A 16,439-nucleotide genomic window follows, 5' to 3' on the forward strand; every position below is an offset into this window, starting at 1 on the left:
ACGTCGCCTACAAGGTGCTCTCCCAGATTTTGTTGCGTCGTCTATCCCCAATAGCAAGAGAATTCGTAAGGCAGTATCAGGCGGGCTTTATGGAGGCTCGTGCTACTACGGATCATATTTTTTACTCTCCGACAAATCCTCCAGAAATGTCGAGAGTACAGCGTGCTCATGCATCGTATTTTCGTGGATTTCAGGGCAGCATATGATACAGTTGAACGAGAACAGCTATTTTGATTAAAGCAGAGGAGCGTTTGGTGCGAAAAATGTTAGACCGAATACTGAGAAAATTTCGATCTGCGGCTAAAAATATTGGGTTAGTTTGTGGCAGTGGGACTCCAACCCACAATTTCTTGATTAATACTCGAGTGCTTTACGCATTTAAATTATGTCACACCCGTGTATTAATTAGTCTCAGATCTAGTTTTGTCCCTACCAGTCCAAGCAGTCCCACTGCCACAAACTAACCCAATATTTTTAGCCGCAGATCGAAATTTTCCCAGTATTCGGTTTTTTTCGCACCAAACGCTCCTCTGTTTTAATCAAAATAGAGTTTACGTTTGACCCCGAAAAAGTCAGTAACAGTTAAAAAACGGAGAACAGCTATGGCAGATAATGCACGAGTACGGTTTTCCGGACAAACAGACGCGGCTGATCAAAGCTACTCTGGAGCGAGTGATGTGCTACGTGAGCGTTTCGGGGACGCTCTCGAGTCCTTTCGAATCGCGCAGAGGGTTGCGGCAAGGCGATGTACAGTGGTCCAAACAGCGAAATACGTGATCGTTTGATATTGCGCCGAAACGTGAAGTTTTTCGCATATGGTGTCTTTAGGAACATTTCTTAGTATAGCAAGCCCCTTCTTGTGAGAGAAATCTTTGGGTGATTAATTCCCTTAAAAGTGATATACGAAATTTATTTTCTCGTACATTCGAGATACAGGTTTGGTACTTTCGGCAAAGTTGTAGAAATTATCAATATAAACAACTTTGTCAAAGACACCATACTTGTATCTCTTCATAGCAATTGTCTATGAAGCGTTATTCGTGGACAAACCCTTTAAAACAGTTTTAAACCCTGACTTATTCTGGTCAACTTTTATGTGTTCATAGTGTTCTAGAAAGTTGTTTATCTTGCTAAAACAAACGTTTTTATAGAACATACGCGATTTTCTTCAGTTTCGGATATTTTGAACATTTTTGATGAAAAATAGTACTACTTTGAGCTTAAATATTTCCCAAGATGGCAAATGGTGGCAGATCAAACAACTCGTACTTAAAAGTACAACAAAAAGACCTTTAAACGCAAGTGCCAATTGTCTGTATCCGTTTGTATCTTCAAAAGTTATAGTTGTTTTAAAAATCCATCTCAATCATGTTTATAGAACAATTAAAATGTACTTCGGATGCAATAAACGCCATTTTGTTTAGGCTGACAATCTCTTTCTAACGAGTTAACTTGCCAGCAATTTTTCGCCTATTTTCGAGTCGAAAATGAATGTAGACTTGAAATTATTATTCGCAATCAATAAGAGAAAAGCTTCCAAATAACTAACTTAAGTCTATTTTGTTCAATACCTTCGATTGGTGTCTTTTCAAAAGATCACACTCATAATGGGCTGGTACAGAATAGCCGAAACACAAATGGTCGAGTCACGAATGGCTGAAATCCAAATGGCCGAATTTCAACAACAGTCTTAGAATGCCGAATTTTCTCGGAATGACTAAATAACTATTTAATTAGAAAACACGAATTAACAAGCAGTTAACAGTTAACTTAGGAATACCTTAGGAATACCTTACCTTAGGAAATATTTAAGCTCAAAGAAGTACTGTTTTTCATCAAAAAAGCTCAAAATCTCCGAAACTTCAAAAAATCACGTATAATGATATTCTACAAAAACGTTGATTTTAGCAAGATAAACAACTTTCTAGAACACTATGAACACGTAAAAGTTGACCAGAATAAGTCAGGGTTTAAAAACTGTTTTAAAGGGTTTGTCCACGAATAACACTTCATAGATAATTTCCATGAAGAGATACAAGTATGATGTCTTTGACAAAGTTGTTGGCATTAATATTTACTACAACTACCAAACCTGTATCTTCACAGCCGAAAGTACCAAATCTGTATCTCGAATGTACGAGAAAATAAATTTCATATATCACTTTTAAGGGAATTAACCACCCAAAAATTTCTCTCACAAGAAGGGGCTTGCTATACCAAGAAATGTTCCAAAAGACACTATATGCGAAAAACTTCACGTTTTGGCACAATATAAAACGATCACGTATTTCGCTGTCCACTGTGCGATGGACTGTCCTGTATGTTATTCAATATCGCTATTGAAGGTGCGATCCGACGAGCGGGCATCGAAACGAGAGGAACAATCTTCAGCAAGAGTAGCCAGCTCTAGTAGACTAAAAACGGAGGCTAGGAGGATAGGGTTACAAATCAATGCGTCGAAAAGCAAATATATGGTAGGGAGAGGCTCCAGAAAAAGCAACGTTTGCCTCCCACAGACAATGACTTTTGATGGTGATGAACTGGAAGTGTTGATGAGTTCGTATATTTGGAATCTCTGGTCACCGCCGACAATGATACGAGTAAGGAGATCCAACGACGCATTCAAGCTGAAAATCGACTCTACTTTTCCCTCCACAACATGCTGGGAGCGTACGTCACCGCACCAAACTGACGACAGTGGCGGAGGCATGTGAAACTCCCTGGAGAGATTCCCATCGTACACCTGGCGAAAGTTGAGAGACTACGGTGGGCCGGCCACGTCACAAGGATGTCGGACGACTGTGCGGTGAAATCCGTTCTCTTCAAGAACCCCACCAGCATCAGGAATAGAGGTGTCCAAAGTGCTAGATGGCTCGACTAGGTTGAAGCTGACTTGCGTGTGACGAGACGAGCAACGAATAGATGGTCACCACGCTGGATTGCTTTAGAGAGCTAGATTGGCTGAGTAGTAGTAGAAACATGAAGGTAAAAGAGTAAAAACACTAACACTAAAGCACGGATAATATTCAGATCGTTTATTCAACAGCGAAACTGCAAAAGAACGAAGTGCGGAATACAGAAAACCACTTGGACGTTCTAACCCTGATTTTTTTCAAATATCATTCTCTACGTCGAGCTCATTCTCTATTATGAGTTCATTATTTATGCACAAAAAATCCATGAAATTCCGGGACACTTTGACCCGCACCTATACTATAATTTAGGAAGATGCCCTGAAGAATTTGGGAAAGTTTTGGAAAGACAATATAATTCAAAGCAATGTCTTTTCATTTTTCCCCATAACCTATTTATTGTCGACTTCGTACGCTGCGGGAACATTTAAAGCAGTTTAAAGTGTTTCAAACAATGTGTAGATTATTTTTATTGCAAAATATTTACGAGCGTACTAAAATTCTGCGATTCTTTGAAATTATGCATTGGTCGTTGATCATGCTTATTGAATATATTTGAATTGTGAATAGTGAAATGTCTCGTGCCGGTAGGTATGAGATGAAAGCGCATGTTTATTTGCTTTTTAATTCATTGTAAACCTTCTTATCTCCTTGGTCGTCACTGTCAATGCAATAAATAAGATCACCCATACAAAAAACCGAATTTTATTGGCATGTTTCTACGGACATGCAATCCTTATCATTGAAATGAATTGCAACAACTTCAATAAAAGTAACGTTCAACTATCTTGTACGATGAAAAATTATTCAGAAATATATTCACAAATTTAATACAAAAAAGCAAAAAAGATTTTGCTAATGTTATTAGTTTATAGTTGTCAGATTTTGATTTTCATAGTAAAATCTCCAACTTACATTTCTTAAATTTTATCACTTTTATTTTCGTTAAATCCTATGTCAAACCACTCTATACTTGAAAATGGATCCAACAGTGTTTATTGTAGTTTTTTTTTCAAACACACTCCGTAATAAATATTTAAAATCCCTGTGCAATATTTATTCAAGTGTTTCAAAATTCTAGTTTAAATTTATTGTGCAAGTAGCACGAAAGAATCATTTCCATATGCAAAATACTCACGCGGTGGTTTCACCCGATCATACTGTGACAGCTGATTGAATTCCTCCTGATGCAGGCACTGTCTCGTCACCAGATACGATAGCTCATTGTATTCTGGTTTCACTTTCGCGTTGCTGTCGGGGATACGAGAGAAGAAACACACGTATTATAAATATGCACATTCAAAAGTTGCAATCAATGTTTATCAATTGTAAATCATACGATCATCACACACAGCAACCGAGTGTATTCAGTTGTAACTGAAATCAAATAGTTGAGTGGTTTTTTTTGCACGTTAATTAAGATTCATTTAAAAAATCATAAAAGACGACGTGTATTTTATAGATTTGCGGACTATTACAACTCACAACAATTGAATCGTTAATATTAACGACAATATTTATTGTCTGCTTAATTTGCAACTCGAACATCTTTTATTAAGCTGCCGAAAAAATAAATCGACTGCCATTAACAAAACCTACCTATCACTGGTGCCTCCTTTTGAGTTCAACATGTTTCACCGCCCGCAGCAATTCACAGCACAAAACACAACAGCGACAAAGTGCTAATTGGCTCAATTAAAATGTATATCTTCACTATTAATTTGTTTTCCCTTTCCGTTGGTACGCCACCCGTCAGTTAAACTTCAATCACTAATTATTGTTTCGTCCTCGCACCGATTGGCTGTCAATCGTCGGAGGCGATTGTGTAATCCTAGCTCTAAACTAGCAGCCGCAACACTCGAGAACTAGTAATTCGGGATTCACCCAACGCAAAGTTTCCCGCCCTGTAGTTGAGTCAGAAGTCTTGCGTACGCGTGACTGCTGACCACGATGAACCGACTACGATTGCTGGCTGCCGGCGACCGCGACGACGGCGAAAGCTAACTCCCTCAGCTCAGCACGATTGGCGCTGAACCGAAACAGCAACAGCAGACGCAGATGATAAGGGCTGCTATAGCACGCTGCGATGACTGCTCACTGATCACTCGAGCCGGGCACCGGGCCAGATCGAGGCACAACGCAACACAAACACACAGCCTGCGATGCGCGGTTGTTTGTGCACTTTCAGAGCCAGCCAAGACAGCTTGACGGTTGCTTTTCCTGACTTTCTGACACGCTCGCAATCCAATCGGCGGCCAATCGTAAATTGATTTCGCGACACTTAACGGAACCTCGCAATCTGAAAGTATAGGAATGAAAATAACCGTACAGGATTAGATAGCACCGAGAACATCTGTAATTGATTATGGCGATGGTTACTGTCATGGACGCGGAGCTCAACGTGACAAGGTGAAATGATAATCTCAGTCGAGTAGCACGACACGCACGAGTGGGTGTCGTGGGACGGCAATGATTGTATGAGAATAAAACTCTTCAAACAGTGTGTATTAACTTTAGAGATTAACTAGTTAGTTTTAGTCAAGTAACTGTTGGTTTATTTTGAAGAACTTCGATCATTTTACCTTCGGCACTTACAGTTAAGTAAGCTAACAGTACATTTAGGAAAAGCAAAGAAAAAAATGGTCCCAGGTTACTTCCATGCGGTACCTTAAAGATGTGGCTGATTTTTTTTTTTGAATACTCAGATCCGAGCTTCACGTTCAACCTAAATCTGGTGTGTTAGTTAAAGTGAAATCACTTACACTTCACCATGTGAAGAGAACGTTTGAGTACTTTTTCAAAACGCAAGAAGAGATGTCGTTAGATCCAGTGGCTAACGTTTGATTTAGTTTTTCGATGACTATTTATAGTGTGAATAAATTGCTTGTCCATGGTATCCATGTCGCGGAGAGAAATCAATCTGAATAACTGCTGAGGCACTGTCAAGCACGCTTCATCGGGGTAATATAGAAAACTGAGCTTGAAGATTATCCAGACTTGGCTCCGAAACTGCCACTGCAGTAAAAATATCATTAATTTTGCCTCCAATCAGCAGCGGCTTGAAAATGTTTTGTTGTGAATCAGTGTAGCGATATGGAAGCGAGTCACGTGTCTACGGAGGAATTGCTAAAGGAGGCTTCACACTTGCTCCCGATTGGCCTCGATCTCCAACAGAAATCCGGTCTACTTCGGCAATTAAATACAGAGACCAAACGGGAACGAATGCTAATGAAAATTTTAAGGTTTTCTTCGAGAAGTTTTTAGTTTACATCGTCTTTTTGTTCCTTTTTCCAGCGATTTATTGTTATTCGCAAGTAACAATTTGGGTTTTATTGCACTCTTATGATGGCATTTAAGACCAAAATTGGTCTTGAAGACCACCATACGAGTACAATAAAACTCACATTGTTGCTTGGGTTGTATTTTTTTTTAATGCCCTCCTCTGACCCCCACACCAAAGAGCTCATAATGAGAACCCCCTGGTAGTGGACACTTACAAAAAAAAACAAAATATAAGAAAATAACAACGCGGAGTATTTAGCTAAACAAAAAAACAAAGTGAGATCCCAATGGAACTTAGTTCCTTCGAAGGGATTCACGATTGTCTTTTGTTGCGGTTTTGATTGCTCTTGATGGTGTCTTTTTGTCCTCATTTATAGTGTGTTTTGGCGTTTCTTATTGCTATTTTGCTGTCGTTTTTTATAGGCTTTCATCATTTTTACTATGTCTCTTAACATTTTTGTTACTTCTCTGGCGTTTTTTGGTGTCTATTTGTCGTCCTTTTCACCTACTTGTTCTCATATTTTCATCATATTTCATCATATTTTCGTCACCTTTCCGCCATCTTTTCCCTGTTTTTTCTCCGTCTCTTCGTCAACATTTTGTCGTCTATTTGCTGTCTTTTCGTAGTCCTTATGTCACTTTTCCTTTATTTTTTGTAGTTTTTTCGACGCATTTTCGCCGTCTTTTAGTCCTCTTTCTGTCGCATTTTTGTCGTCTTTTCATGTTCTATTTGCCAACAATACATCACAATCTCGTCGTCATCACAATCTGTTCATCATTTGTTGACCCTCGCTTTTCTGCATTTTGCGTCGCCTTCTTCAACGGCTTTTTACCGGTTTTGTCGTGTTTTTGTTGTAGGGTGGGCACCTTTATTTTGGCATCGTTAATTTGTCGTCTTATTTTTTTGTTAAAACGATGAAAAGTTATCTTTTTATCACCTTTTTGGCATCTTTTCTCGTCGTCCTGTTTGTAGTCAAGACAACCAAAACTGTCACAAATGGTGATCTTTCAAACTCTGACTCTGATCGCACTGACTTTTTACCCCCAATGTCATGTTTTTTTGTTACATTTAGCCGTCTGTTTTGTTACCTTTTTATAGTCTTTTCCTCATATTCGCCGTCTTTTTATCTTCTCTCTTAACATTTTTTGTTCTTTCTGTTGTTGTTTTGCCGTCTTTTCGATAACTTTACAACGTTTCTTTGTCTCTTTTCAGCGATTTGTTGTCTTATGTTATTGTCTTCTATGGCGTTTTTGGTAGTTCACTTTTTTGTCTTCTGCTCTTGTTCGTCGTCTTCTGTCGTCGTTTTGCCATTTCTTATTGCCAATTCGTCACCTTTTTTGCCATTTTTCGCCGTATTGTTTGTTGTTAGTTGTCATGTTATTGCCTCGGTATTGTTCTTCCGTAGTATATTTGACATATTTTTGCCGTCTTTTAGCATGTTTTATCGCCTTTTTGACACATTTTAACGACTTTTTGCCCTTCTGGCATATGAAAAATATAACTAAAATGTTGCTTGACGGGCTTTTTACCATTTTTTGTCTTCTTTTTTATCGCTGTTTTAGCGTCTTTTCGTCGTCTTAATCATATTTTCACGTTGGCTCCGTCGTCTGTTCTTCGTTCTGGACACATATCATGTTTTTTTTTGTTTTTTGTGTATTGTTTTTTGTTTTATGTTGTCTTTTCTTCATATTCGTCGTCTTTTTGTCATCTCTCTGTCGTATATGTCATTTATTGTCATATTTGCTGTTCTTTTTATTATTGTTTTGACGTCTTTCCACTGTATTTTCGCCATTTTTACACCGTTTCTTTGTCTGTTTTCCGCTTGTTTGGCGTTTTCAGATCGATTTTTTTTCTCTTCCGTCTTTTTCAATGGACTTCTTGCATATTTGTCATTCATTACCATTTCGTTATCTTTTTGCTGCTTTTTTGTTGTTCTTCCGTCGTCTTTTCGTCGCACGGTCGTTTCTCGTTTTTTGTCAACTCTTTGTTGTCTTTTCTTTAAATTCATTGTCTAAAGTAATGTTTTTGACGTATTTTAGTAATGTTTTCGTCATCTGTCCAATTTTTATTGTTTTTTTCGACGGATTTGGCTGTTTTTGACATATTTTTACTACTGTTGTCGCCATTTTGTCCCCTTTTGTTTGTTTTTTTTTGGCATCTATTCATCGTCTTCTGTCGTCGTTTTGCTATTTTTCATTGCCATTTCGTCACATTTTTTCGTCGTATGGTTTGTTGTCAGTTGTCTTTGCCTATTGTCTCTGTGTTGTTCTTCCGTCGTATATTTGAAAAATTTTCAAATGTTATTTTGACGGCTTTTTGCCGTCTTTTCGTCGTCTTAATCGTATTTTCGTGTTAGCTCCGTCGTCTGTTAGTCGTTTTTAACACATGGCATGTTTTTTGTCACATTTTACCGCCTTCTTGTTATCTTTTTGTTGGCTTTTATTCGTATTCGTCGTCTTTTAGTCATATCTCTGTCGGATTTGTCACTTTTTGACGTATTTTTGTTGTATTTTCGTCATATCTTTACCATCTGTTCGTCTTTTTTAGTTTGGTTGTTTTTTCGACGGCTTTTGTCGATTTTGTCATCTTTTTTACTGCCGTTGTGGCTCCTGTTCGTCGGTATTTTGTCACCATTTCTTCCTTTTTTGTTATCTTGTCATTGCCTTCTGTTGTTGTTTTGCCATTTTTATTGTCATTTCGTCACTTTTTTGCCATTTTCTCGCCGTATTGTTTGATGTCAGTTGTCTTTTTACTACTTCCGTGTTGTTCTTCGTATATTTGACATGTTTTCGTCATCTTTTTTGCATGTTTTGTCGCTTTTTTAAGCGAATTTTTGTCATATTTATTACTCTTCTAGCTATATTTTTTCATCGCTTTTTCGTCAACTTTTCATTCATTTTCGCCATCTTTTTTTATAACTTTTTCGTCATCATTATATCGTTGCTCACGGCTTTTTCGTCGTCTTTTTGCTGTTTTTTCGTTGTCCATTGGTCATGTTGTCCTATCGACGCCTTTCATGGTCTTATTGCCATCATTTCTTCGCAACTCTGCGCACTTCTGTTGTACAAACCATGAAAACTAGATCACCTATTTTAATTCACCTTTGGTCTAACAATGTTTTATTATTCATTTCTCCATGACAAGAGTAACAGAGTCTTACGATAATCGAAAAACAAAATCGAATAAGCTCTGTGGTGTCATTCGTTTTAGAAAGAATAACAAGCATCCAATTCAATTAAGCTATTAAAAATATTAAAGTTTTGTACTCCAAATATGGTAAATAGATTCATTTTGGGATCTATAATCCGAAATCATAACGAAATATGATACTCTCTTTCGTGTTTTTTATGCTTCAGGCATGCTACCTATAGTATATTTGTTGCTAATCATATTAGCAACTGACTGCGAACTGTTAACAACCCATTCGGTTATCCAAATTCATGGGTACTTACTCCAAATCCAAATTTATGAGTAGCCATATCATCAGCAATGTCAGCACTGATTGACTGGCCGTCCCATGAAAATTTTTTATCAAAACGTTACTATTCAGCATTATTTGTCACTCCACAGTAGCATGCAATCAGCTAACGGAAGAGCCTTCGATCGCGGCCAAGTTTAACACAAGCAGTGCAGTGCAAGCAAATAAATGAATACATGATCGATTCGACCGGAGTCACATGACTGTCTGTGCATATTAGCAAACTGTCACGCGATCCCAGACGGTGCCAACCACGAGGATGCGTTTCGAGAACGTGCTCAACATTGTTATGATCGATAAGTTGATTCCTAGCTCAGAACCGCATGAAATTCTTTCACTTATCACGGTAGCATTCCAATGCAAAACTTCTTGCAAATACTGATAGGAATTTGTGGCTTTTTTCACATCGAAAGTGCATCAGCAGACCGACCTCTTGTTTAGCGCATGTTACATAAGAAAATGCGATGATAAGCATACTGGAAATGGAATGCTCAAGGTCATGTTCCAAACCCGTGTTTCGCATTGTTTGAAATTTGTGATCCCGAATTCTACAATGTCTTGCAAAAATTACTCTACTATCATCCGTCATATCAGTCAAACACTTCAATAAGCTAACAATTACGTCGCTGTTACCGACAGCGATAGAGCCATTTATTGTACCTACCGTCTGACGTGTGAACCAGTGACCGTTGATGACAATCTAATGAACAGATGTAAATGATTAATTTGACGACAATCATCGGTGCCGCCGCCAATCATCGCGTTTACTACTTCATAAAAAGTTATCTTTGTTCTCCCGGTTTCCAGTTACATCTCGAACGTGACCGAAAAGTGCAAGCTAATTCCAAAATGTTTGCCAAAGATTAGGACTGTTTGCCGACCATAATCTTTATCTGTGTATGCTTTTCAATTCAACATATTTACCAAGTCACACTTTATGACAAATTCACTCAAGTTCAACAAAACATTTTCACACATATGTTTTCATCGAAAGCAAGCTTTTGATAAGAAAAGTGTGCCAAAATAGATTAAGTCAACTAATTCAGCATCATTTAATGACGAAACATGATAAGAAATTAATTTTGCCAAACAAATGAGTTCGATTGTTTGCGATGGGATGCTGTAATCTAAGAAAGTTGTCCTGTAAAAAATCGACTTGAACATGACCATATTTGTATAAACTAGAAAGAAGGGGACTTACTGTTACTACCGCAATGATGTAAAAATGATAAACGTGAACATTTTTATCATACAATTGACCAGACGAAACGTCAATTGCAAGTGTGAGATTTTCACCGATTTCAACAATCAATTAACACTTTCGGGATGTGGTAACTTCAAAGTTGCCTGTCCTGATGGCTTTACAAAAATATGCACTGACAATGTGTGATTTGAAATTATCGTTACAAGAGCTACTCGATTGTAGGCTAAAGACAGAATGAAGAACTGGAACGTACCGATTGAGCGATATTTAGAACTGATGCAGCCCCCTCGCCCCCAGTCGGTAAATAATAAACCAAGCAATTAGGATGTAATTATGTTATTAATAAGTTGGTCTAATATTTCTGAATTTCTAGTTTTGTTTTTAGATCGATTTCAGAGCAAAAAACTATAAGCAAAGTTTTTTTTCCCTAACAATTTGACACCTTCGATTATTAATGTACAATAATTATCTATCGCTGGCTAGTCTGAAAACTAACTTATACCAATTGAACTTCGTTAACTTTACGTAATTCATAAACTTTCTATGTGTTGATGCTATATTTCAGTACAGTGAAGAGTTATTCCTTCATTGAAGTATATTTTCGCTTATATCATTAATAGAAAGCTAAATCCACAAATTTCCGACAGACTTATATTAATTCACTATTTTCTACTTTTGTGTTTCGCAAAGCTCAGTAATTTAAAACGATGTTCAAGTTATGATAGAGTACCTAATTATTTATTTATAGGCAGACTAGTAAAAAAGCAAAGATTCCATTATCGAAACTTGACCTTCTGTTTTTATACAACAGACTTCGCCGCCAGCTGTTAGAGTGCAGGACAATTGCAGGGCCAGTTGCTACGATCCTGTTGACTCTAACATCCTCTCCCAGTCTAGATTCGAACATACGACGACTGGCTTATTAGGCCAGCATCATACCTCGAGGCTAACTGGGAGGTTCTATAGGCAGACTAATAACGGGTGCTAAATTGCTAATTAACTAATTAATTTTAAATCAAAGATCACCATATTCAATAGTACTTTTCAGACTCTTAGAGGTGTATGTTTTATAATATTATCTACAATAGACTCGTCTCTACTAACTCAGATCTAACAAACTAGTTGTGGCAACCGATACATGACTAATATTTAATTATGTTCCTCCAGTACTGTCGGTCCATGGCTGCCATTCTGCAATCCCCTCGGACACCAGCTGACCGTGCGCCATCCTCTCGAAAGCGCACATCCGTCACGCGCGGGGTCTGCCTCAAAGTCTACGGCCAATTCTTGGTTCGCTGCTAAAAATAGCTTTCGCTACTCTTTCATCGGGCATTCTGGTCGCGTGCTTAGCCCACCACAGCTTCCCACATTATACTACCTTCATGTTTTCCATTTTGCCACCAAGTATTGATTGCAGAATCTTACGTTTTGCGAGAATTTGTAAACTACCGGACTTCAGGAGGCTACGTTATCCGTAGAAAGCCCGATTCGCGGCTGCAATTCGTCATTTCACTTCGTGGTTTGCATCATTGTCACATGTCACGAGTGTACCAAGGTATACAAATTCCTCTACCACTTCATATCGTTCCTCGTCCAACTTCACCTCGGTATCAACACCATTTGAACTCCCACGCTCCCTGCCAGCAACCATGTACTTCGTTTTGATGGCGTTAATGGTAAGTCCCAATCACGCTGCTTTCCATTTAAAAGGCCTCTTCCACTGCTCTACGGTTGATTCCGATGATATCGACGTCATCCGCAAAATCAAGAAGCATGCGTTCTTTTCTTTTGATCCCGCTTGCTTTCCGTACAACATTCCAAGGTAATGTTGAATAACAGGTAAGACAGTACGACAGTTAGACAGGCTATTCTGACGTATGCTTTTTAGTTTCGTTTCGTCGGAAAACTAAGTTCTAGCTCCATCTGCCACAGTTCATTTCGTTCAACTGAATCATACGCCGTTTTAAAGTCCACAAACTGATGATGAGTCTGCAAGTTGTACTCCCGGAACTTGGCTAGTAACTAACGCAGGATAAACATCTGATCCGTCGTGGATCAACTCTCATGAAAACCAGCTTGGTACTCGCCGACGAAGAACTCCACTAACGGTCTCAGTCTGCAGAACAGGATACGGGAAAGCACCTTATAGGCAAAACTGGGTAATGTAATGCCTCGATAGTTTTTACACTCGAGTCTATGAAAATTTGAAAATAATGTAAATGAGGCCACCCAACCACTCTTCCGGTATTTGTTGCTCCTCTCAAATCCTAAAGATGATCCGGTGGATTGCTACGTAAAGCTGCTCGCTCCTCGCTTTTAAAAGTTCAGCCTGGAGACCTACACAACTAATTCTGTATGTATGTATGTATGTATGTATGGGGATAGCCACCATCACCTCAAGGGTTTCCCATTGTATGCAAGTAGAATTACTGCAGTATCGAATTTATCTACCCAGTAACTTTCATGTCAATGCTGTTCGTGAAGGACCAAAAGGGGTTGGGTGGATCTATAAGCAATGTCGCTTATATGATTCCACGGGAATATAAAACACTCCTTCCAGCATAGACCTCCGGTTTCTAGATACATAACTTCGCCGTGCAAACTTACCTTGCGTGATGATTTGTGTGCTAGAAGGGCGCGTCAAAATCCTCTCCGACCTTATATGAATACCTACACAACTAATTCTGGTCACAAATAAGTTTATGCAACTGAAAATACATTTTTCTGCATGAAGTCACTTATTGTGATTCAAACATCTGCTTGTTTTTACGAAAATCATTTGGTTTATGTAGTATTGAGTTTCTTCTGGTAAAAAGGCAAACGCAATGCCGTGAATCGTATAGTGAATGCAGTCCATATAATGTTGAATGGAGTGGTATAAGTATGTGAAAATTGAACTACTGTTGTTCTACAAAGTTAGAAAATGTCATGTTAGGCGTGGTTCACAAATTACGTAACGCAAAATTTCCGGTTTTTTGACCTACTCCCTCCCCTATGTAACTTTAAGTAACGCTTGGCATAACCCCCCCCCCCCTTTAATTACGTAACGTCAACCAAACATCCCCCCCCCGTACCACAACATTCAATAAAAATGACTTGAATCGCATATTTCTTTTAATTTTTAAGAAATTCAACCGAATTAGCAAGATTAGCAAATTAGCAAGCTTCATATTAAAAACAATCAGGTATCGGCCCATGTTAAGCTGAAATTGTAAAAAAAGCAAAGCCATGGGCAGGTTTGTCCTGCACTCAGTGAACTTATTTTGCTTTTTTAACTGTAACACCTCAGCCAAGCAAAATTCGAAAATCTCATATATGGGGCATTTATAGAGTAAAATAGTATTGCTCTATCTTTAGTATTTACGGCGCACTCCCTGTTCACACTGGGATCGCACCTTCGTGCACCAGCCAGTGTGAAATGGGAGTGTGCCTGAAATACTAAAGATAGAGCAATATTTAGTTCAGCAATCTTATGGATAATAATTTACTCTATAAATGCCCCATACATAATATTTTCGAATTTTGCTTGGCTGAGGTGTTACAGTTAAAAAAGCAAAATAAGTTCACTGAGTGCAGGACAAGCCTGGTCATGGGTATAAACGTCCTGTTGAGAACTTGACCCTTCTTTATCGACAGACTTCGCAGCCGGCTATTAGAGTACAGGACAATTACGGGGCTAGTGCAACGATCCTTCTGACTCTATAGCAGCACTTCCCAGCCGAGATTCGAACATACGACGGCTTGTTAGGCCAGCATCGTACCCCGAAGCAAACTGGGCAGCCTGAAATGGTCTTCAACCGTAATAACAGAAAATTTAGTAGGATTATCTTCATCAGCTACAAACCATAATTTTATATCATACTTTTCATTAGTATAAACCGATTCACTGTTTTTCACCTCCAACACGTCCTTTCCTCATTTGGAAACTGCCTTTTTGGTATTCATAAATTTGTTACGTAACTATTCTCATGACTCCCCCTCCCCCTATGTAACAACAAGTAACGCTAACTCGACCCCCCTCCCACCCCTCTAAGCGTTACGTAATTTGTGTACGAAGCCTTAGGACATTGAAATTTTTACTCCCTTCATGGCTGTAAAAGAAAATCACAAGGAATCTGTATCTCGGCATATTTGCGTTGGTAGGAGAAAATCATAGGTTATACTTGACACGTGAAAACTCGATTCCATAAATATACCGCGAAATTTTTTGAGGCAGCATTTCATGGTCAATACGAGCGAACGCTGTGTTTAAGCCAGTGACCAGTGTAGATTCCTATAGTTTGTGCTTTTTGTCCCATGTGCGAAGTTAAAAACTGTTTTATACTCTCTCTATCTTTTACACACACACACACACACCACACACACACACACACACACACACACACACACCACACACACACACTACACTACATCACTCACTCACTCACTCACTCACTCACTCACTCACTCACTCACTCAACTCACTCACTCACTCACTCACTCAATCACTCACTCACTCACTCACGCACATCACTCACTCACATCACTCACTCACTCACTCACTCACTACTCCACTCACTCACTCAACTCACTCACTCACTCACTCACTCACTCACTTCACTCAACTCACTCACTCACTCACTCACTCACTACACTCACTTCACATCACTCACTCACTCACTCACTCACTCTTCACTCTTCTCTCACTTTCTCACTTTCTCTCTTTCTCTCCTCACTTTCTCTCTTTCTCTCTTTCTCTCTTTCTCACTTTCTCTCTTTCTCACTTTCTCTCTTTCTCACTTTCTCTCTCTTCTCACTTTCTCCTCTCTCTCTCACTTTCTCTCTTCTCACTTTCTCTCTTTCTCACTTTCTCTCTCTCTCTCACTTTCTCACTTTCTCTCTTTCTCTCTTTCTCTCTTTCTCCTCTTTCTCCTCTTCTCTCTTTCTCTCTTTCTCTCTTTCTCTCTTCTCTCTCTTTCTCTCTTTCTCTCTCCTCTTTCTCTTCTTTCTCTCTTTCTCTCTTTCTCTCTTTCTCTCTTTCTCTTTCTCTCTTCTCTCATTCTCTCATTCTCTCTTTCTCTCTTTCTCTCTTTCTCTCTTTCTTTCTCTCTTTCTCTCTTTCTCTCTCTTCTCTCTCTTTCTCTCTTTCTCTCTTTCTCTCTTTCTCTCTTTCTCTCTCTTCTCTCTCTTTCTCTCTTTCTCTCTTTCTCTCTTTCTCTCTTTCTCTCTTTCTCTCTTTCTCTCTTTCTCTCTTTCTCTCTTCTCTCTTCTCTCTCCAAAATATCGTAAAATTTAATATACGGGCACAGTTTATGGACTTGTTGATAAAAACGATATTTTAACAATTCTAGATCTCCTATTTTTCCGAAAAACAAAGAACTGTTCCTATTCCCTCAGACATCGTTAATCCTTTCCAGTCGTAATTCAGGAACAAAACAAGGCTATTGTGAAATTGTTGTCACTAAAAATCTTATTATAAAATTATAATTTTTCAACAACCAGAACATAGTTTTTGCTATTCGTTGCACTTTTCAGCCACTGTGGAGAATTTTGTGAGTAATTTCTTCCAGATATTTTCTTTAT

General features: G+C 38.6%; 1 protein-coding gene across 2 annotated transcripts in view; it reads right to left on the minus strand.

Moving 5' to 3' along the window:
- The window catches only part of LOC128734090 (solute carrier family 26 member 6), a 35,317-nt gene that overhangs the window by 7,243 nt on the left and 11,635 nt on the right, over positions 1–16,439 (minus strand). For both annotated transcript variants that reach the window (XM_053828104.1, XM_053828103.1), the window contains exons 2-3: positions 4,512–5,211; positions 4,051–4,163 (exon numbers count right to left, since the gene is read on the minus strand). In XM_053828104.1, the coding sequence (XP_053684079.1) occupies positions 4,051–4,163; positions 4,512–4,543 (145 nt within the window). In that variant the 5' untranslated portion in view covers positions 4,544–5,211. The remainder of the gene's footprint in view (positions 1–4,050; positions 4,164–4,511; positions 5,212–16,439) is intronic.

Source organism: Sabethes cyaneus, chromosome 2, assembly GCF_943734655.1.
Source record: "Sabethes cyaneus chromosome 2, idSabCyanKW18_F2, whole genome shotgun sequence".
In the NCBI taxonomy this organism is placed as follows: Eukaryota; Metazoa; Arthropoda; class Insecta; order Diptera; family Culicidae; genus Sabethes; species Sabethes cyaneus.